This window comes from Hoplias malabaricus, chromosome 9, assembly GCF_029633855.1.
Source record: "Hoplias malabaricus isolate fHopMal1 chromosome 9, fHopMal1.hap1, whole genome shotgun sequence".
Classification (NCBI taxonomy): domain Eukaryota; kingdom Metazoa; phylum Chordata; class Actinopteri; order Characiformes; family Erythrinidae; genus Hoplias; species Hoplias malabaricus.
Window position 1 is genome coordinate 5,394,138 of NC_089808.1, and position 24,217 is coordinate 5,418,354.

The 24,217-nt window shown below is 37.6% G+C and overlaps 1 protein-coding gene across 3 annotated transcripts; it reads right to left on the reverse strand.

The window, feature by feature from the left end:
• Window positions 1-436: 436 nt before the first annotated feature.
• On the reverse strand, window positions 437-23,954 carry LOC136707621 (CD209 antigen-like protein E). Of its 3 annotated transcripts, XM_066681801.1 has the most exons (13): window positions 23,696-23,954; window positions 19,790-19,876; window positions 17,064-17,102; window positions 15,458-15,613; window positions 15,251-15,277; window positions 14,127-14,189; window positions 12,754-12,816; window positions 8,393-8,455; window positions 8,158-8,220; window positions 3,944-4,003; window positions 3,095-3,243; window positions 1,756-1,883; window positions 437-1,590 (listed from the first exon to the last, which is right to left on the reverse strand). In XM_066681801.1, the coding sequence occupies exons 1-13, from the start codon at window positions 23,769-23,771 to the stop codon at window positions 1,428-1,430; spliced, it is 1,137 nt and encodes a 378-aa protein (XP_066537898.1). In that variant the 5' UTR covers window positions 23,772-23,954; the 3' UTR covers window positions 437-1,427. The 3 variants fall into 3 exon arrangements, with proteins under 3 accessions (XP_066537898.1, XP_066537899.1, XP_066537900.1); XM_066681802.1 differs by lacking the exon at window positions 23,696-23,954 and having other exon boundaries at window positions 15,458-16,583; XM_066681803.1 differs by lacking the exon at window positions 23,696-23,954 and having other exon boundaries at window positions 15,458-16,297; window positions 19,790-19,867.
• Window positions 23,955-24,217: the final 263 nt, after the last annotated feature.

The following is a 24,217-nucleotide window of genomic DNA, read 5'->3' on the forward strand; positions in this document are numbered from 1 at the left end:
ATTGGTGAGACGTGTTAGGTGTGGGAATAGATAACTTGTAAACACAGGTTACTTATTGCATTTGCCCTGTCACTGTGTGATCGTTGGCTTGATTCCAAGTCATGCATCAGCTTTCTGAGACTGGGAGTCAGATAGAAAACTGGTCTCACTCTCTTTGTGGGTAGGGTGGCCCTAATTCTCTCTCATCACTAAACACAATGCTAGGCACGACATCTGCTAACTGTCCAGTGGTGTTGTTTAACTGCAGCTTGGAAAGAAGCATGGTCACAGAAGAGATGATGTTAGTCTCACCCTCCCAGGTTGGTAGTGTAGCCCAGGTTAATCAGCTTATTTGCTATGGATATATCATAAGTTAATCATAGCACCCAACCCTGCATTATAGTTTATTCCATGTATTTGTCATTTATAGACAACCATCTTCATCTTCTTGTGCCACTTTACATTGTCTCTAATAACTGTGTAGAGAGAATATGCTGTTACAACTATGAAGATCCACTTGTGTAGTTACAAAAGGCAAAAGTAAAATTGATAAACATAAGAAATTACATAAGCTTTGCTACTGTAATCCATCTGTAACAGGCACTAATTCATCAGTTGTTACAATGTTGTTGCATATGTTGTTCATATATGACTACACAGTAATTAAAGGCACTTCATATAATGTGGGACCGCATTTTCTTGTTTATGTAATTACAGACATGTAATGATATATAAGAGCTACACAAAAAATAAGAAGAGTATGTCAATCAATAATCTCACAGCACCTTGTGTTCATGTTTCATTCTCATTTCATTCCTATCATTTAATGTAAATCCACACAGAAGCAACAAGGTTTTGAAGAAAACCAATTTAACAAGATTTAATTTTAACATTTCATTTTCACTGGAGGAGAGATCCAGAGAAAAGTGTGTCAGTGACTCGTCATTTCTGAAAATGTTAGTAACAGATAATAACACTTCATATTCATACAGATATTTAAGGGCTGTATACTGTGAAAAAATATCTAATAAATTAATTATTACTAAATCACATTAGCTCATGACAACACTAGGTTCTTAATATCAAGGGATGGAATAAATGTTAAAACTTTATATATCAGTCATCCTCTGATATTAAGATCCCAATGTTGTCATGAACTAAACAGATTTAGTAATAATTTATTGGTTTGATTTTTTCACACCCCACCACCATCCCAAACCCTCCTTTTCAATCAATGACCCTGGCTTCAGCTTTTGTCCCAGCAGCAGCTGCCCAGAACTCCAGCCCAAGTCTTTCTGAGCTCACCTTCCTTGCATTTCCTACTTCAGGCTCAATTAACAAAAATAAAATGAATCAATTAAAAGTAAAAGACAAGTAAAATGATCAGAAAAAGTATAAGGAGCATATATTTTTAGAGCCCTCTCATTTCTGTCATAATTGTAATTTGTTTATTTTATTTGTGTTTTTGCCTCACAGATGCGATAAAAACTGTCATCACAGAATTTGTCAAATAAACCATATGACGTACTACTTGGGGCCATTGCAGCACAGTTCTCTCCTTGTTTATCTCTCGGTCCCTTCCAGTTATCAGGCTGGCCTGAGGACCACATCCTGGAAAACAAATAAAATAAATCATTATTTGTCACAATGTGCCATTTTTAAAAATATATTAAAAAGATATTTTTACTAAATCAGAGCTAGAGCTGTAATCTACAGTAGATATAGCTCAGAAATCACGGGTGTGGTATTTTACAGCTGAGTCTGAAATGGACTTACCGTGATTTAGCACTGAGTGATGTTCCATCTAACCAGTGCCAGTCTCCCTCCGTCACAGCATCAGTCAGACCAACCCAGTAATAATGGTGTCCAGTATTAAGAGGTAAAATCCTCCTATTCAGAAAATCCTACAAACACAAACACACTGCTAAGTGAACTGTACAGTAAACATTAGACAGCTCCAGCAGAAAAAGCTTCAGTGTCTGATTAACTACACCATCAACAAAAAATGTAAACTTTATTTTTAACAGCAAATTTCAGCTGAATTCATATAACTTTCCTCTGTGTGAAGACAACACTGAGAACACTATTATACTACATTAGTGTTTCTCAATCAGCGCTAAACCTGGAGGAACTCTGTAATTGTACATTCTTGTATTTCTCTGCTCTAACACACTCAGTCAAACCTGATCAGCTCATTAACAAACACTGAGTTGAACCGAGTGTTTTACAACACAAACAATGGCTAACACTGTTGGATCAATCCCTTGATGATGTCATCCATTAACATGACTCATCTTTATAACTATTACACTGACTTTATTGCGTTATTTGATTAAAACTTGATTTTATTCTGTTATAAATCCCATTTACAAAGCAATTGTGATGCTTTATAAAATGTAAACAAAAACAAAATCAATAATGAGCCAATCATTTAAATATTTATTAGACAATTAGTACAAATACAGTAATGCTGACACTAAGAAAGTTTAATATATTTTTTTAAATACTTGCCCAGCAACACCTTCCAAAAGTTGGGACAGAGGCATGTTTATCACTGTGTTGCATCACCTCTTCTTTTAAACATACTCTGTAAATATATAAGGAACTAAGGAGACCAGTCTCTGTAGATTTAAAGGTGAAATATCTTCCCATTCTCTGCCCAAATTCTCGCTGTTTCCATTGTTTTTCACTTCATAATGCACCAGTTGTTTTTCAAATGAGTTTTTCACACTAACACACTACCACCATGTCAGTGTCACTGCAGCGCTGAGAATGAGCTACCACCCAAATCATACCTGCTCTGTGGTGCTTCTGCAGGGGTCCAGACCACTGAATATATTACATTACTGTAATATATTACTGTGTACAGCTTTACCCTATGACACTGATTACAAAGTATCACACAGAGTCTACTGCTGGCACTGTCTGATTTGGTTTTCTACATCCGTGATTGTATTTCTTTAATATAATATAATAATAAAAGCTACTGCAAGCAGTGGGCCTTATTTAAAACTTGTAAACATTTGAAGCAATAGGAACTTAATGCGGCTTAATCTCCACCCAATCTATCAGTGAGTGTAATGGAATAAGTCACATTTATATTTGAGTATCATACCTGCTCTTCTGTACTGCTGGCAATCACCAAGTGTCCTCCCTCAGCCACACAAGCATCTCTACTGGCAGTCCATGTCTTTTTATCTTTAGAAAAGTAGTAGCACTTCCCACTGAAGTATTTCCAGCCCTTAGCACAGCAATCATCACCCTCTTTCAGAGCAGAGAACATTTGTTAACATTTTGAGAGAAAATGTTGGTGAGATTGTGATGGGAAAATGCAAATGAACACAGTAATGATGATGATAACCCAATATACTTTTTAATAAGTATTACTAGTAAGGCTGATTGAAGTGTAGAACATATTGATGACCTTAAAGTGCTTATTACATGATGTACTCAGGACATGACCCAGGAGAGACTGTTGGAGGAGGGAAAGTGATGAACATTGTACTTTTGTAGTTAGATTAGAGACGGAAGGTCCATAGATAGATTAGAGCAGTCTAATGAATATGGTGAAGAACACCCTGAGTGGAAAACTTGACCTATCCTCATCTGCAAACATTTGAGCTTTTTTGAAAAAAAACATTAATTCAAATTCAAAATTATTGTTCAGTCATTCCTCTGCTGATGCACACCATTGTTCCTCATATTGACGTAATTGACCTTACTGTTCATGAAAAGGCATTCTAGATGCAGGAGCATTTATTTGAATGTTTGAATCATACTAATGTATTCATCTGCTGTGTTGGGTGTACTTCCCGTACTTGTTCCTGCTTGTGTTGCTAAGCAACTGAAAACTAGCGGCTGTAGTGAAAACAGACTGTTTTCCAGTGATGCAATTTCCGTCTTTTTTTTTTAATCAGTAAATCTGACTTTTCTAAATTTCAATAGTGATAATAATGTATCTTACTTAATTGTTCACTCAGCTTTTGCTTTTCTGCCTCAAGCTTCTTAATTTCTTTCTCTTTATCTGAAAAAGACAGAATATCATGATGGTTAAATTAACCACACTACAGAATGAGGACAGACTGACACAGTTAAAGGAGCAATCTGTAACACAGCCTATATACTGTACTCAATCATAACATGACCAAGGTGTATCATCTGAGATTAAGCTAACTTAAGTCCAAATTTAAGGACTGTCCCATAAGACTCTCCCTCAGCTCTGTTCTTATTGGACAGGCTTTACTTTGGGCTTAAGTTATCTGGCTAAACTGAGAAATCTTGCTTTGCGGAAAATGCCCTGCATGGTGTCTCTGACAGCAGTGCTGGAGCCAGTATATTCTCTTTGAGAAGCGCCCATTCTGGAGTGGAGCTCTATCTTGAGTTTAAGTCTGAGATCCCACCGTCTGTCCAATCACATTACAGTCCAAATACACCGGGTTGCCAGTACACACAAAGCGGACACAAACAGTGTCCTTCAGCCATGACATAAAGTGAACAGAGATAATGGTTTTAACTGAAAAATCTAACAAATTTCAGCTTCCTTCAACAAATCTCCACGACCAGAGACAAATGAGAAGAAATACTGGCCATGTGTTTGAAAGATGGAGGCAGCTTAGAAGCTAATCGCTTTACAATGCCCCAGTGTCTGTAAATAGTTTTTGTCTATTCTAAGTCTTGGTTCAGTATGCTAGGCTTTCTCTCTCTGCTCACAGCAGAATAACACCATCTGGAGGTTTTTAGACAAGTATTGTAGACCAAATATTAAAAAGCATGAACCAAGATGAGGATATTGCTCTATTTCTTCTCCATAGGTGGGTAATATTGACTGATTTTTGCTGTAGATGGAACTGAGCGCTAACTGCATGAAAGTAACTGAAAGTGCTGCTAATCTAAACAATTCAAGTTACAAATGAGTTTCTGTGGTAATTGAAAGTTAATAAAACACTTAAAAAAAATTAAGCCACATACAAACAGTTGTATATTTTAGCCTCAAACATACCACTGCACCTTAAAAGATGCAGAGCTTCTGAATATACACAAATGTGAGAACAGAGTTTATACAGAATCATAGATGTGTCCTAAAAGGGCAACAGTTCAGAAAGGAAACAACTTGCAGCATTTGGACTTGGTGTGTAGAGAGGTCCAGGGGCTAGACACCCTTCTGGCTGATGGTGAGTCCCCAAAAACTATACATTTCCCTACACACCAATCCCAAACAACACACAGAAACATTATTGTCAACAGATTAACCCCAAATATCCCCCTAACAAGTGCTAGGGTGAGTTGCAAGGCATGCTGGGAGCCCTTTCCAGTCCCCAAATTTCTGTGTCCGTTTCCTAGGCTCAGTGAACTGATCACTAGTCACAGTCTCCCATTGTGTGTTATTTGGGGCTATTGTGCCACTATGACTCCTTCTTTTCTTGTGAAGTTGCTACTTTTCATTTTTTCATTCGTTTTTCATTGGACAGCAACACTATAGACCTAACAGGAATAAACAAATGGGTTTCTCACTCAGATTATGTTTGTCCTGTTATACAAGTCCAAATCTACACATCACTGTCTACAATTCCCATTTGTATTTAATGTTTAACTCTTGTAGAAAATATTTTACATTTCACCTGTGATATTACTAGTCAATGTTTTTTGTCGTTAACAATAAGATTGTTCCTAGGATTAGGAAAAACAACATATATATATTATTTTATTGTCTGTAACTGCTGTGGTGTGATATGATGAATGTGCATTAATTTCTAATAAGAAATTTGACTTTCTGAGATGTGATTTTAATACCCTTAAAAAGTAAACTTTAGCTGGTTTCAGAGACATCTCCACAGAGCAGACTCGTAAACCACTTTCCAAGAAGCTTTATGACCCAAGGCCACACAGGGTCAAGAGGAGAATCTTTTGGGCGACACTCCTGATGATCAGTTTATGCTCTGTATAAAACTGCTTAATGAAGAACTTAAGTTAAGAAACTATAGAATTAAACCATAATTCCCATTGGTTTAAAACAATCTGAAGTTACATATGGGCACAACTGTTTGAAATTAATTCCATTTGGACAATCAAAAAGGGTGGGATTAATTTACATGCATTTAAAGTCATTTCTTTTTCATATGAACTTATGTAGAACCAAGGTAGCCACATACTGTGTGTGTAGTTGGTTAATAATTATGTAAAACATGGTTGTCTTAATGATATTACTTTGTGTTAACATATAATCTTTTATATTGCAAAGTATGATTCAGAATCCTGGGACATTCATTCAAAAAGGGATGGTCTTCAAGACTTTGTCTTGTCAAGGGTCATCAATTTTATGTGATGTCACTACTAATGTACAGAAAACAGCTAAACAGGATCAAGAGAGGCTCAAATCCTCAATCTTTGAGATATTCAAGGCGGGCTTTTTAAATTCTGGTAAAAGCCAGTGGTGCCAAATGAGGCTACTCTCCAGGCTTCGGATTTTTGGCTTCCTCTTTTCACACACCTTCGCTTCACTTCACACTTTTTCTCTTTTAGCCTTTTTCACTTGGGTTTTGAAATGACTCTGCAGGCTCCTCTGCAGGCGTCAGACTCATATGGCTTTCTTAAACAGTCTTGGGCCCCTCAAGCGTGGTCCAGATAGAACAGAAGTTCTATTTAAATTTTATCTCTTGCAGAAAACTATAGTTTAAGGAAAGCTGTAGTTTAACTCCAGCAAAATTCAACACCACAGCCAGAGCATGAAGGAGACTTCAGACCTTCAAAGTGATAACAAAAGCTTCCGGACCAGCGACAAAGACGGCCACACGCACCCTCAGAATGACCTCCTGAGATGAGGCCCAGGAGAGACCTGCATAGACGTGTCTCTCTCAATGCGGCAGATCAGCGATGATGGAAAATCCCCACAGAGAACTTCAACACGACACCAGCTCTGATGGAGGGGTCGCCATGTCTGAAAAGGGGGAGAAAAGGAATGCCCGCGACTGCAACGCTACAAGGCCCACGGCGGAAAGCCCGCATTGGAAAGCACAGCGTGTCCGCAACATGATCCCAGCTATCTCCAGTCTCCAGCATTTTCCGGGATATGTAAGGTCACATGGTTTCATTACTTTCATTGCTCAGGAGGTTGGTGCTGAATCTTTGCTGGGATAAACAATAGCCTTTCTAGAATATAGGGTAATTATCATAGAGAAATTCCCTCATATATTAATCTCCCTGTTCCCTCATGTATCACTGTAATCAGTTTCATTATATGAATGTATAATCAATATTCAATATTTGATATTATTATTAGTAAACCAATTGTGTGATAAAACCAGTCCTTGGTTATTTGTATGTACACTTTTCTTGTACGGAATTATTCCTTCTATTTCATATTCAATTTCAGAGTCAAGAACCTACGGCGGGTCAATGAGCATAATTCATTAATAATAATTAATTCTAGCTAATTCTGCTATATAGTATGTGAAGATGGCCTACTTGTCCAAGCTAAAATTGGACAGGTAAAGACACTACATATTATTTAATGACTCCCAAACATGGAGCTTATCAAAATGAATTAAATAATTAATTATTAATCAAGTAATAATTAATTATCATTGACTCCGCTATATAGTGCTTATGCAACTGCAAGGTGTGCATAACTATTCCCACTACACTGCTTATCCAGTTTAGGGTCACTGTGGGTCTGGAGTCCACCTGGAATCACTGGGCATAAGGCAGGAACACACCCTGGAGGGGGCGCCAGTCCTTCACAGGGCGACACACACAGAGTTGTGCATCCACGTACCAAAGTGTGTTTTTGGACTGTGGGAGGAAACCAGAGCACCCAGAGGAGTCCCACAAGGAGAACACACCAAACTCCTCACAGACAGTCACCAGGAGCGGTGCTTGAACCTGACACTACATGCTGTGCCACACTGGGACAGTGTAAATAATTGCGATAAATAAAAAAAAAAAGTGTAATTAATTGATGTTGTTCAAAACCATTTTCTGCACTCTCTTCTATATGGCACATCAGTAAATCAGATTGTGAAACTGCTCACACTGTAAGTGAACACAATTCTTCTTTATCTGTGTCTGGTTTATGGTTAAAAAACAAAAATGAATGAGTAAAAAACACAAATCCCTCATAAAACTCTCAATATTCTCGTTTATTATTGAAATCTTACTGAAAGTTAAAGATGAAGATCTGACCTTGAAACCTTCTGTTAAGTTCTTCCTGTATTTTTTTGAGCTGTGTAATAGTCGCCTGATTTCCTGAAAAGTCATGATTTCACATCAATAAGTTCAAGAAGTACAAACAGATGCAGAAAAATATAGAATAGAAAAAATGGGTTTATCATTCAGATTATCCTGAATAAACTTTATGCAATTCCAAGACTACAATTCCCATTTTTATTAATTATTTAACTGTAGTCGAAGATCTCACCTGTGACATTACTCTGCAGTGTTTTCTTTTCTGTCTGAAGCTGCACAATGTTGATTTCTTTTTCTGAAAAGTCAGGGTTAACATGTTAATGAAAGTGAGGATCAGATTAAAGAAAATTATCATTTTAATATATACACACACTAATGAAAAACTGGGAAATAGCTATAATCATAAAGACATAATAGAGAATAATATAAAACTGAGAACCACCAATGCATTAAACAGTATACTCAGTGTATACTAAACAACAAAACACTGTAGTAACAAGACAAGAATAGACACTATAAAATGGTGATCAGAGGACAACAGGACTAGATAACTTAAGGAACAATCCACAACCATAAACGACAGACTATATCCAATGAAACCATTAACATAGAAAACTGAGCACAACCTGCTCAGGACGAAGAACCAAGACCAATGACACCATTGAAGACAAAAGGCGTGGGCTGGGTCATAGGTAACCTAGTGGTTCTCAGTCCTGGTCCCGATGGGCCACTGCCCTGCATGTTGTAGTTCTCCTCACCCCATCACACACAATTCAACTTCAGAAAGGGTTGGTAATGAGCTCATTAGATGCATGGTGTGATGGGAACAGAGGATTCTCTGGAAACACTATGGTTAGTTCAGTATTTAAATAAAGTGTAGTTTAAAGACTTTTAACACTTTGATGACTGCTTTGGAGAACAGCAGATAGAGTTCAGTCTGGCGTAGTACAGAAATATCATTATTTGTTTAGCAGGCATTGGTGCCCCAGTAAAATGTTGCTGTGTTTCACTAAAATCAGTCATAAAAGTACATTTTCTCCTGAATGAAAGAGTAGAATGACAGGACATTCATTCATTATTGGTAACTGCTTATCCAGTTCAGTGTTGCGGTGGGTCCGGAGTCCACCTGGAATCACTGAGCGTAAGGTAGGAACACACCCTGCCAGTCCTTCACAGGGTGACACACACACACACACACACACACACACACACACACACACAGAGTTGTGCATCCACGTACAAAAGTGTGTTTTTGGACTGTGGGAAGAAACTGGAACACCCAGAGGAACCCCAAGAGGAGAGCATACCAAATTCCTCACAGATAGTCACCAGGAGTGGGACTTGAACCCTACGCTACCTGCTGCACCACCATGCCACCCTTGATCTTATATGAATTACTTAATTTTACATTAAATATTCATTCTTGGGCAGCATGGTGGCGCGGTGGGTTTGATTCCCGCTCTGGGTGACTGTCTGTGAGGAGTTGGTGTGTTCTCCACATGTCTGCATGGGTTTCCTCAGGGTGCTCCGGTTTCCTCCCACAGTCCAAAAACACACGTTCGTAGGTGGATTGGCAACTCAAAAGAATGTGTGTGTGTCTGTGTTGCCCTGTGAAGGACTGGCACCCCCTCCAGGGTGTATTCCCGCTTTGCGCCCAATGATCCCAGGTAGGCTCTGGACTCACCGTGACCCTGAACTGCATTGTCAGGCTCACGGAGCGGACTGACTGAGGGTGGACGCACTCGCTAAAACACAGTAAATGTTTATTAAAGGAAAATAACAAAACAAAGAGACTTTTGACAGAAGGTAAACAAGCTAAACTGGACACTAGGAAATAAACAGAGTAAATCGGACAGACGGACAACAAAGCAAAACGACGACAAAGGAAATGAAACGACGACGGGGGAAACTTCGGAGACAGACAGATAACATGACAGACTTGACATAGAACAAAGGTAAAATGTTCAACAAACAGGAAGTGAGGGAAGGGGACTTAAATACACGAACAGACGAGACACACCTGAAACAGATAACGAGGGAGCAGGTTAACAAATGACACAGACGAGGAGGTGGAACAAAGGCGGAGACTAGAACATAAACAAACATAGCCATGTGCTAAAAGAACACATGGCCGGGGGAAAACATACTTGACAAGACAAGGGCGTGACATGGATAAGGGTTACAGATAATGGATGGATATTCATTCTTAAGAAGGAACAATGTAAATAATTGTTATTAATTCAAAATAAACCGTGTGATTAATTGATGTTGTTCAAAACCATTTTCTGCACTCTCTTCTATATGGCACATCAGTAAATCAGATTGTGAAACTGCTCACTCTGTAAGTGAACACAATTTTTCTTTATCAGTGTGTGGTTTGTGGTTGAAAAACAAAAATGAATGAGTAAAAAACATAGATCCCTCTGTAGTGGAGTATGGACCGAATACCAGATAACCAGATCGAAATGAAGAAATGAAAAGTTTGAATTAAAACTTTTCCATTCTGAAGAAGACCTTTCGTCTGTGACCAAGTCACATTCCACAGGATTGTTTGTGCCCGCGGGGGGGGGCAAAGGCCTTGCAGCCCCCACACACACGCACCCACCTAAGAACACTTTAAAGTAACACATGGCCCCAACGACCCCCCCTCTCTTCAGGAGATAACCGATTTTATAATGCTTTTAAGAGACAGGAACCTCAAACAAAAGGAAGGGTTATAATCCCGTTTATGACAAAGTGGCACCTCAATGTCTCTCGTTATCTCCCACGGGAATCAGCAGATGTTTAGAAGGGGTGACCTCGAGTTGAACCCCATTGACTCATCTACAAGACAACCTACACATGGAACAACAAATGGACACTGGCGAAACTACGCCTCGCTCGGGGTCGCCTAAAACAATAGCGGAAAATAGTCAAACTCTGATTAAATGTGTATAAACAAATGTATTAATGTCACTTTCTGTACCCTCAGATGAATGCCTACCTCTTAATGAAATGTTGTATATTGTTGATTGTTTCTATCATGAAAAGAAGTTCTGCCTCTGAATAAGAGAAAACGGATTAATATTCTTTTCCAGCGTATCATCATGAATTGGACGTAAAACAACGTACTCAAGATGGGATCTTATGTGGATGTTGGATACTAACAGTCCAGTGTACTCATTGTTATATATTGATAACAGGTATAAGAATTTCGATACGCGAAATTTATATTATTTCTGTGCGAATCACTGATTCAAACCCCCTCCTACTCTCTCTCCCTCGCGAGAGTCACGTGAGGCTGAACTTGTGCCCAATCAGGAAAGGACACCTCCCGTTAGGGCGTGATCGCGCAGACTTTGAAAAACAGCAGCTCGACTGCTGGCAGTAGAATCACGAGAGCTCGACAGAACAGAAGTAACAGTTCACGGAGAAGAGAAGACGACAACAACAGCGAGAAAATCCGAGAAACTTTGAAACAACAAAGAGACGCTTTCTTCTCCACGCCGACAACGAAACAAAGAAAAACCTCAGAGACTTCATTAAAAGCTTACGAGAGACGTCTTGAAATTAGCTAAGAGTATGAAGTTTTACTAATACGTCGAGTAATTTGAATATCTTCTTTTCTTTTAATCGTGTTTATGTCTTATAGCCCAATCTAAGTTTAATCTCACGACTGATCGAAGCAGGTGAACTTATTCGTGGCCAGAGTAAGGAAACACTGCCGAGATACCAGAAAGTCTTAGAATAAGTGAGTTTATTGAATCGATTTTCAGTTCTGGAGCTGCAGTAACTAGCGAACCTTTCGTCCAAGACGTCCATACTTTGGACCCTCCCACTCCGGACAGAAAGCCGAAGAGAGGATCCTGCCGCCTGAGGATCCGCCTCACACTCCGGGTACGCCCGAGACAACTTAACCAACGAAGAAGGATTTCCACGCTGACTCAGCCTGGACGCTTCTGCGGTAAAAACCGCGAGACTAAGTGAGACGCCTTCACTCCCAGGACCTCAGAGAGCCTCTGCATCCAAGCGAGTGGTGAAAACTGACGAAAAAGTAAGCTAAACTTATGCATTTCCAGAGCTGAAAATCGAATTAAGTTCTTGATAAATTTTGTATTAATTAAACCTTAGTTAGCAACACTTTAGTCACAAGCTAGAAGCGCCTAGCTCACCTTTAAGCTCGAATCGGTCTACCCTGTGGTGACACCGTGAGATTACAAGGTTATGCTATGTTAATCAAATATCTTTCTTTTGTTAATAAAGCTTTCATTAGTTGAAGTAACAGTGTGTGCAGTTTGTTCATTAGAATTTCTGAAAATCCTGACGTACTCACTTAGCGTGATTATTATCCATTCTCAAACTAATTATTAATGTTTTAATTACTTAAGCCAATTATAAACCTCAATTAATATCATTAAGTCAAATATCAGAAATTATAAGAGTTTGGATAAGGTCAACGCTATAAACACAAATTATAAATATATATATAAAATATATATTTACAAAGGTATCGTGACGTATGATTAAAACCTAACATACGCTACACCTCACTAAACTCTCAATATTCCTGTTTATTATTAAAATATTACTGAAAGGTAAAGATGAAGATCTGACCTTGAAGAGTTCTGTTAAGTTCTTCCTGTATTTTCTTGAGCTGTGTAATAGTCTCCTGATTCCCTGAAAAGTGAGGATTTCACATCAATAAGTTCAAGAAGTATAAACAGATGTACCTGTACCATACTGAGATAAAGTATGTTAGGGGACTCTTAATGGATGAGCGATACAAGGTTAGTAGCAGTCTTTTCTCCAGGTTGTTCTTCCTGAGGACCCTCAGGAATTGTAATCTCTACTGAACCTTCTTGATGACAGTTGTGGTGTTGTCTGTCCAGGAGAGGTCAGCAGAGATCAAGACACCCAGGAACCTGAATGTGTGGACCCTCTCCACACACTCACCATTGATATGGAGGGGGGACAGGCCAGTTTTCCACAATGATCTTTTTTGTTTTTGTGATGTTCAATGGCAGGTTGTACTCTGAGCACCAAGTAGTTAACTTCTGGACCTCCTCTCTATAAGCTGCCTCATCGCCCTTTGAGATTAGTCCAATCACTGTAGTATCGTCTGCAAATTTGATGGTGGTGATGTTTTTGTGGGCTGGACTGCAGTCGTAGGTGTAGAGGTAGCACAGAAGGGGGCTTAGCACACAGTGCTCAGTGTGCGGGTGGAGGAAAAGTAGGTGCCAAACCTCAAAGTTTGGGCCCGGGTTTTATCCAGGCACATGTGGGGGAAGGGAGGCTCAGGTTGTCCAGCATGGTGATCAGAATGTTTGGGATGATTGTGTTGAAAGCTGAGCAGTAGTCCACAAAGAGCATCCTAGTAGAGCTCTGCTGTCATTCCAGATGACTCAGCACACTGTGTAGAGCTATGGTGATGGCATCCTCTGTGGATCTGTCCACCCGGTATATGTACTGATGGGAATCCAAGGTGGGGCTACAGTCTTTAATTTGCTGAAGAACCAGTCTCTCAAAGCACCTCATGTTTACAGGTGTGAGGGCAATAGTGTGGTAGTCGTTTAAGCTGGTATATATAAGCTGGAGTATACAGCCCTGGCGGGTCATCTAGGGTTTCTGGTTTGGGAAAACCTGGACGATTTTATCCTCAGTCACATTTCCAATACAGAACTTGATGTAGTCCAGTACTGATACTGTGAATGTTTTCAGATCCTGGTAATCAAATAAGTTCCAGTCTGTGTTTTGTGATTATATTTTTTTCAATAGACACTATATATATATATATATATATATATATATATATATATATATATATATATATATATATATATATATATATATATCAGTTTTTTTTGCCTGTGTGTGATTTGTGGTTGATAAACAAAAATGAATTAGTAAAAAACATAAATCCCCCATTAAAATCTCAATATTCCTGTTTATTATTAAAATCTTACTGAAGGTAAAGATGAATATCTGACCTTGAAGGGTTCTGTTAAGTTCTTCCTGTCTTTTTTGGAGCTGTGTAATAGTCGCTTGATTCCCTGAAAAGTCAGGATTTCACATCAATAAGTTCAAGAAGTACAAACAGATGTAGCATAATGGGCAGCAATGTGATTTTCTTTGTCTGGAAATTCTGGATCAACATGTTAAAGTGAGGATCAGATTAAACAAAATTATCATTTTAATATATACACACACACACTAATGAAAAACTGGGAAATAGCTATAATCATAAAGACATAATAGAGAACGATATAAAACTGAGAAACACCAATGCATTAAACAGTATACTGCTAAACAACAAAACACTGTAGTAACAAGGCAAGAATAGACACTATAAAATGGTGATCAGAGAAGAACAGGACTAGATAACTTAAGGAACAATCCACAACCCTTAACGACAGACTATAACCAATGAAACCATTAACAAAACTGAGCACAACCTGATGAGTGCTTTGGAGAACAGCAGAAAGAGTTCAGTCTGGTGAAGTACAGAAACATCATGATTTGTTTACCAGTCTTTGGTGCCCCAGTAAAAATGTTGCTGTGTTCCACTGTAGTGTGATATGATGAATGTGTATTATTTTGTAATAAGAAATTTAATTTTCTGAGATGTGATTTTCATTCATTCATTCATTATCTGTAACCGCTTATCCAGTTCAGGGTCGCGGTGGGCCCAGAATGAGATGTGATTTAAATAACCAAACTTTAACTGGTTTTCAGAGACATCTCCAAGTCACACCAAGCCAAGATTGGAATTTGAGATAAGTTTTTCAGCAAGAACTGGCCCCAAACTGGTGCCTGAAGGTCTGTGTCAGCGTCATAAAACTGACACTATAGGACATTTTAAGGAAAGTTTACAACACAGGGTCTTGGAGGATCATGCAACTTTTCTTAAATGCAGAATGCAGAGAGACACACATAGTTAAAAATCTTTCATTCTGGCTGAAGTTTAAACATTTAAAGTACTTCCTCAAAGTAACTTGCTTCATGTTTCTTGAACATTATGTTCCCAGCACAGACAACAAAGCACAATAATAAAAGGAGACCATTTGGAGAAATGTAGTACTTATTATCACACACAGTTGCTCATGACACAAACCTCTTAGCAAAGTGTTTCCAAGGGCATCTGAGGAACAGAAACAGAAGATCCAGTCTTTATAATCAATATAAATTAAATAAGAAAAATAACTGGCAAGAGTCTTTTCTGACAGCAACACTATTCAGAAAGAAAGAGGAAATTTGCTGTGAGAATCCATTCATTAAAATTGTTTGTAAAATATTGACATATATTTCAGTTTGGACTCACAGAGTACTCCCAAGGTGAGGGCCAAAACAAAGAAGAGACAACACAGAGAAATCAGCAGCAGTCTCTCTGTAGTGTGCCTAGACGTTACAACCTTTGATGCTGTCTGAGTCAAGGGGTCACCATGATGATGCTGAGCCTTGCCTCGCTGAGGTGGATCTTGAAGAATGGCCATATTAAAAAAAAACAATTATTATACATACAAATCAAGAGAGCACTTTTAGAGATATAAAAGCAGGTGCTTGTGCTGCTTGGGGTTTGTCAGTCAAGTGCCTGAGCTTAAAGATGGGAAACACAAAGTCTGAGTAGAACATTTTCATATTTGAATGAAGAGGTTAAGTAGACAGTCCAAATGTACAAACAGCAGAAAATGAAATAACTAGAAATTACTCCATTCAAAAAGACAAGAACTGTCTAAATGTCTTAACGCCTGGAAAGTGTAGCTTTACCATAAACTAGTGGTTTATTTATATCACTGGTAAATGTACACTGGGTTTAAACAGCTCCACACTGCTGTGACTGATACACTCAAAACAGCACAACACACACTGCCTCTGTACTGCTGCAAATGCGACAAACTTAAGTAATACACTAGCTGGGTTCACACTGTGTTTGTGTACATGAACTGATTTCAATGAGATTGGCAGTGAAAGTGGAATTCCGCATACACAACTTTGCCTATGAAGATTTGCTTGAATTCAACTCTGACATGCAAATCTGCATCTTCCAACAACAGTGCTGCTGCTCAGGGTGTGTGACCTCTCTGCTGTGTCTGAAGGAAACTGGAGGAAACATGAACCTTTGTGGTTTCAACACAGGAGACGTTGTACCACTCTTTTTTGTCTGTGTGGATAAAATATAACACAAGTGAGAGTAAAAGTAAATAAAGAGTTTACAAAACACTTCTCTGAAAACTCTTCATTTTTTCTGCTGCTGCTGCTGCTATGATACCAATGCTCTTCAGATGTGTCACTGTGGAAGTGTGACAGGGTGTATGTGACAGATTTTAATCAATAAAAACTTTTTATAAAACTCTGAGGCTGTTTTCCTACCATTTGCTGCTCTCCAGTCTGTTTGAGTGCTTGAAACTGATGTAATGTGTTAATGAAACTCCATTGTCAGTAAAGGGCTAAAAAAAACAAATGGTCTCATTCAGACTTTGCTAGGCTTCCTCTCTCGCTTTACTGAAGTGAAATGGCATATGAGGTTTTTAGAAAATGAATAGACACCCAAACATTGAAAGGCATGAACTGAGATGTGGATATTGCTCTAATTCCTGTTCCATAGGTGGGTAATAGTGACTTATTTTTGCTGTAAATGGATCTGACTACCTGCATGAAGGTAAACACAGACTAAAAGTGCTACAAAACTAAACAACTTGATTTACAAACATGTTTCTGTGGTAATTTAACCAGTAGATAAAAATGTATGGGATGAGCATGGCTCAATATGTAGTATTTGTTTGCATCAGATGTGTTGGTGCACTAGTACGCATCCTGATGGCAAAATGTCGGATAGCACACATTTAAATCTAATAATAAAAGTTAAAACAAAGCAAGCATGAGCTGAATCTGAACAAGAATGTGTATGAATGGTCACAATGACTCACCCAGAGTAGGGAAGCTCACTGTGGAGTAGGTGGCATCAGCTGAAAAAACATTAAAGTGTAATAAATCAACTATTACATGATATGCTGCGTTATACTGGTTATGCTCATGTTATACAGGTGTAATACATTTTTTATTTTATACATTGATCATTAGAGAAAGAAAAGTACAAATGTTTATATTTATATGATTCTCTTGGTGTTGGGTATATTTTCAATTGAAGACAAATATTAAAAAAAAAAAAAAAAACTGCAGCTATTGATGACTAACCCAACTTAATAAGAGCCATAATAAAATTTCCATTAGCTCACTCAAACAAGCTGCATATATTCTGTTTAGCTACTTTTAGACAACACTACACTACATACCTATACTATATGTATTATACAAAAAAGCCCATTGTAAATGTATAAGAGATATAAGAGAAACCAAAAGGGGATATCTAAAGTCTAGATTCTCTTTCAGGGGTGAAAGAGGCATATGAATAACAGACAAATGCTCTGGGTTTTCACCTCTGTTAAATTTAGCACTAGTTAATATAGTTACATATTACCTTATGTTGAAACATGTGTATGACATGGAAACAAGTAGAGATTTGAGCACCTTTGCTGAATTACTTACATGTAAGAAAAAAAAAAAAACTTTTTTGTACTATACTGCTATAAGAATATATTTATATTTATGTTCCAGGCCCAGGCTGACTAAGCCAGCCTCAGGGGGTTTCCACAAGGTTTTAGATCGGAGTGGAGGTATCACTGTTAATCTGCATCTCGACCCTCCCTCACAGCTCAGAGCAGGCATTGATATTAATTAATGTTAATCTTAAAGATATGCCCAAGAATAAACTTTTACCCATGTAACATTCAATGTGTATTGATATAATAATAGTTGAAATGCTCTACAAATCCCTATGTTTAGACTAACATTTATTATACAATGCATTTGCAAATATTTTTTCACAAATTGTTATGATGTTGCCTTGTGCACAAATTTAAAAAGAAGTTTTATTTACTATCATCCTTCACTCAGTAGTCCATAATGAGAAAGTGAAAAGAGAATATTTAAGTAAGAAAAGAAAATTTAAATAAAGTTTGCAAATTTATTAAAAAGAAATTTCTCAGTACACACCTTTACTCAGTACTTAGTTGAAGTAACATTGGTGGCAATGAGAGCCTTTTGAGTAGGAAGCCATAAGGTTTGCACACCTGGGTTTAATAATTTTCTGGCATTCTCAAGCTCTGTCAGGTTGGATGCTGACTATTTGTGGACAGACAGTTTTCAGGTCTCTCCAGTGATGTGCTGTGTGACAGCGACATTACCTGCTGCGCCACCATGCCGCCCCATTTACATTTTCTGTTTTGTTTTCACATACTCATTATGGGGTACTGATTGCATATTGATGGGGCAAATTTAGCTCCAAAGACCTACATAAAAAATGTTGGAAAAAAAGGAAAGGGTCTGAAGATTTTCCAAAAAATGAGTGGACAGTGGTTTTAGTACCCTTCATGTGTCGAGTTATGTTGTGTTTTTTTTATAATGTGATTTCATTCATTAATTAATTCATCCAGTTCAGGTTTGCGGTGGGCTGGAGCCTACCCAGAATCACTGGACTCAAGGCAGGAATACACACTGAAGGGGGCACCAGTCCTTCACAGGACGATACACATTCAGTCACACTTATGAACAATCTTTAGTTGCCAATTCACCTTCCAAAATGTGTTTTTGGACTCTAGGAGGAAACCGGTGCACCCGGAGGAAACCTATTAGGACACAAGGAGAACAGACCAAACTCCTCACAGACAGTCACCCGGAGTGGGACTCGAACCAACAACCTCCAGGTCCCTGTAGCTGTATGACTGCCCCACCATGCTGCCCCTATGATGTGATTTCTTTATTTATATAAATATTTCTTTGTTTTCTTTTCTACAGCTTGTTTATTTTAATATATCGAGTGTATTTTTCAAATATAAAACATGCTTCATATTTAAAGTATGTTTGATTATATGTAGTGTGCTTTCATATTTTAAGCATGTTTTTATATGTAGCATTGTTTCACACACAGTTCATGTTCCCATATTTGTGGTGTGTTGTGTTTTCTTTGCAACTGTGTTTTAACTACATAAAAAATAAAGTTTATATATAAAGAGTCTTTAAGGACAAAAGTGACATATTTATATTGTAATCTGCACGAGTGAATGTAGAGTGGGCGATAACTAGTTTGGCTTGGTTAGATTACTGTATCCAAGGTTACATTTATTCAGATAAGTTCACGCTTTGTTTGATTTTAACCATTTTGAGATCTGTTAAATTCTGGTATGTTGTCACTAAATAATTATATAAAAATATATTATATATATATATTTATTATTTAGTAAATACTTTATATGTTTATGTGAAAAGCTTCTTGTTAGTAGTCTATTTATCTACAGCTTTGGTACTTGGAAAAAAACAATTATATTGTTATTGCAAATGTGCAATTTATGTTTCATACTTGTGACTAAGCATTTAGTATTTAGATTATTAGAATAAACAAAATTTGGGATGCTTGAATTACATGCATGAGTCCACAGCTTTGTGTGTGCTACTCAAGCAAAAGTAACAACTCTTCTTCAAGCTTTAAAACTCAATTATATATAAGAAACAAAAAATGAGAGTTCTTGCAGGTCCCAAAGTACAACAAGGAAAAAGTTGGAGATGAGAAAAGCTAAACATTATTTCTTTCACTTACCATCAGTTGCTTTTATTTCATTTGAATGACATGGTTGGACACGGCGGACTTGAGAGTACAAAATGTCATCATTCAAATTTGAACTCCCTGGTGATTTAAATGGAGAAAGTATTAAATGACAGAGAGAAAGAGAAAAATGGAGCTTCCTGTATTGTGCAAGTCAGAAAAACAAGAAAACTGTTACAAACCTGTCATTGATTGTAATCGTGTTTTGTCACTCCACTACAAATAAATGTTCAAAATTCAGGATATATTTCCCAAATTGCTTAACAAATGACATTCTTTTAAGTAAAGACAGGGATGATTGATTTGGTGAAAACGCAGTAGATTAAGTAAGAATTCTTTGATTTACTGTTTAAATATAAAAATGTATGGAAAGTTTAATAATATGAAAATAACATGAATATTTCAGAAAGATGCAGCTCGTACCACAGGATGGTATTTTGAAGTCTATAATGCAGTTTTTTCTCACTAGTGCTGAAAAAAATGATCAAAATCATTTGATCAAAAATGATCAAAAAGAATTGAGCCGATTTTCACTGAGAGCTTGAATCAATTTTGGGGCTCTCCATTTGAATGTAATGAAGACAAAACAATGGATAAACATATGGAGAACACAAAGTGTTTGCTGTTGCTTGCTCTGTCCCATATATAAACACCTTTCTGAGATGCTACATTTCTGAATGTTCTGATATATATATATATATATATATATATTTGTTTGAATCATGTTTACTACTTATGTAAATTCTCTTGCATCTATTATCTTTGCAATTTCTCATTTTAAATAATTTTGAATGAACACAGTGTATAAATAGCATGCAATCAAACTTGCCTTGTCTAAACTGTTACAGATATTGGAATTAAAACTGCAGCCTCTGTGGTTTGAAAACTGCACTCTTTCAAATGCTGATTTTGATATAAGATGTATTGAAATTTCAGCCCCATTTTTCATTGCAGCAAATACAGATATACAATAATTCTTTACCTGATTGGAGGAATATAAAATATTCAAATATAAAATATTCAAAATTCATATTCAAATATTTATGTCATCGATTTAGCTCCAAACTCTATGCCCGATCTTCAGTAACCATCCAGTGTGGGTCTGGACACTACACAGAATCCCTCTGTGCAAATTGAGCATACACCCTAAAGGGTCACCAGTAACTCGACATCAATGCTAACAAATATGACCCTTATAACTTTTGACATCTTTTAGAATAAATATTAATAAATGTCTGTGTATGCTGGGTCATCTGTTATAAAGAACTTATGCAAGTGTCATGTAATTTTTAAAACAGTGCCCTACAGTAAAATGTTACAACAAAAACTCAGTTCTGTAAGTGTTAGTATAACTTATTTAAAAAGTACATGTAAACTGTTGTGAACCAAATAACACATTCATAATACATGAGCAAGGAAGGGCCTTATCCCTGTACCAGACGGACTAAAAAAACTTTGCATTCTTGTGGGTCTTTACATTCTGCAAGCAAAGTATACCTTAGAGAATAGTTCAAAAGCAATCCAAGCACCTGGAAGAGTTTGAGGGGGGTCACATCATAGGGCTCAGAGAAGCTGGATGGTCTTATCAACTGTATTGCTTTTTTTTTAATACTGGTCAAATACTGTATTTCCATTGCACACTTTTGGTAGCAGTGAATCAAAGACAAGCATCAGCAACATGAAGGATCTAGGAGATCTACATGAACCACGGGAAGGAAGAACAAATGGATTGACTGACATGCGTGGAATGACAGAATAGAAATGATGTTGGACAATCAGCAAGCAGTGATAAATCATGCATGAATCAACCATTAATCATGCATTTAATGGCAGGACTTTAGGCAGATGGCTGCAAAAGAAAGGAACACATGCCTAGAGACTGATACAACACCACATCAATGTCACCAGAGACTACAATGGACTGTCATGGAGTCATGGACATGGACACGGAGGCAACATGGTCAGTGCCAAGATCAAAGGTTTGTTTTCACATGCCATATGTCCAGAGGGTCTTTGGTCATGGTGTAGGTTGAAATTTTGTACAATGCCAGATCATTTTTAGTTTTCATTACAGGGGCTTTACAGGCCAGTGTTACATTAATGAGGTCCTGCAACAAATGGCTCTACCTTTTTTGCACATGTGTGCTATTCCAAAAAGACAAAGCTTGTTTGCATACTACTGCCATCTCAAGAGCTTGCCTTGAAGACAGAGATACTATGCCATGAGAGTATTTCACTACTTTATCTTGAGGGCCACAAACATATGAAGAAGTAATGCTTAATATTATTGTCTTATGAGTTCCAGTCAGTGTTTACCACAATTTATCTCATGACTACCAAGACCACCTGCATGAACATCATGAATAAATGTCACCATGTTTTTAACCTTAATTTCTACATTAATTAGTACATTTCTTACTAACTAATCAACTTATTAACTAATCAGGAGCTGCAAATAACTAACTTGTTCCAATTGGTCCATCACTAGCTCAGCAACAGGCCTGGACTGAGGTGAAGTAGAAAAATATCCTATGGTCCAACAAATCAAAGTTAGAAATTAATTTTAAAAGTTATGGATCCAAATTTGTATAAGCATACAGTTCAAAAGCCAGAATCTGTGATGATGACAGTGTAATTTAGTACGCATAGCATGTGTTACTCGCACACCTGTGAAGGCATAGTTACTGCTGTACAATATACAGTGGGACCTCGAGTTAGAAATTTAATTTGTTCCAGAACCGAGTTCTTAACTGGAAATGCTCGTAACTGGAACGAATTTTCCCCATTTAAAACAATGAAAATTTAATTAATCCAATCTCGCCCACTGACAAGTCCTCAAAATGTCCTAAATTATGAAAACATGCATGTTTTTCATTATGTAAGAGTCACACAAAACTTAAAATTACACAGCAAAATAAATAAATGAAAGAACATATACAAAATAGATTAAGAAACGTATAAAGTATGGTACAGTAATCTTAGCTTGGCGACAGATGAGTGTAGCTAACAGAGAGCGGCTGAGGAGAGAGGGAGGGAGGGATACTGGCATGGAACGAAGCGTAGATAACAGGACTTTCTTACACTTTAAACAAAACTACAATTGCAATTTCTTCCACTAACCCACTACTAAAAACACTTGTGAAACTTTATTATGAACGAGATACGACTTTATACTGCGCGGTCACACCTGAGAAGAACATGGTGGCTGGATGCGAGAGGAATCTGTGAGTGCCAACCATGCCACGCCAACTATTGGTCGGATCCCGAAGATCAGCTCTTCGTAACTCGGGAAAACATTCGTAACTGGATCAGAAATTTTGCTCTTCACATTCTGGGAGGGCCTTGCTTATTTCTGTAACCTGAAACACCTGTCGTTTTATTGTGGGAGATTTCATGGCTAAATTGGACCAGCCTGGTGGCCAATCTTCATTAATTGGTACAGTGGTTCAAACATTGTATCCTGAAGGCCATGGCCTGCACAGTCACCAGATCTAAATATTACTGAGCCACTTTGGGGTGTTTTGGAGGAGCGAGTCAGGAAACGTTTTCCTCCACCAGCATCACGTAGTGACCTGGCCACTATCCTGCAAGAAGAATGGATTCATATCCCTCTGACCACTGTGCAGGGCTTGTATATGTCATTCCCAAGACGAACTGACATGGTATTGGCCGCAAAAGGAGGCCCTACACCATACATACACACACACATATACATTATATATATATATATATATATTAGTCAAATACATAGAGCAAAAATTATATGGACTTAAGAAGATATGTTTTAAGATATGACTGATGGGAAGCTATAAACAGAACTCTGTTGTTCCTGCATTGTAATCATTTTGAAACCAGTAAGAGAAAAACAAAAACAAAACAAAGCAAAAACAAAACACTCACTTTTGGAGGGCTCGCCGTCTCCTGTCTCTCTTTCCTGATATGTTCGATAATTCACATTGGAGTAGATAGCTGCCATTGAAGCCGTACCCGTGGGAAGTGCCTTTAATTGTCTGTACAGTCTTATGATAAACTTTGAATAAACCAAATTTCCGGTGATCTGTGACTACTTCTCACTCTGTATCTATGACGTTCTTTACACATCAGAGAAATTCAGCATCTTAGACACCATACTTTACTACTAACAGAGTAACAATTTCTTATCACATATACAATACAAGAGTAAAAATAAAGTGTGAAAATGTGTTATATTTAAGTGTTGGACCCCACACCCCTTAAATATGCAAAGTCCCTTTTTCACATCACTTTTAGTTCCTTTTTATAGTCCCCTTCCTTTTTTCTCAGAAGTCCAAAAACATGACTTCTCAAATCACATCATACACTGTGGTACACTTTCTGTTGGGTTTTGTGTTTGCTCTCCAGTATGGATAAATATGGTTCATTTAATGTATTGCCCTCTTGATG

What these genes read in the sequence shown, in the direction of transcription:
- LOC136707621 (XM_066681801.1), bottom strand. Translation starts at nt 23,771, where the DNA reads ATGGCAGCTATCTACTCCAATGTGAATTATCGAACATATCAGGAAAGA. An exon ending in TGAAATAAAAGCAACTGATG is followed by an intron (nt 17,103 to 19,789) that starts GTAAGTGAAAGA and finishes ATGTTTTTTCAG; the next exon opens with CTGATGCCACCTACTCCACA. An exon ending in ACTTAACAGAAGGTTTCAAG is followed by an intron (nt 4,004 to 8,157) that starts GTCAGATCTTCA and finishes TGTCTTTTTCAG; the next exon opens with ATAAAGAGAAAGAAATTAAG.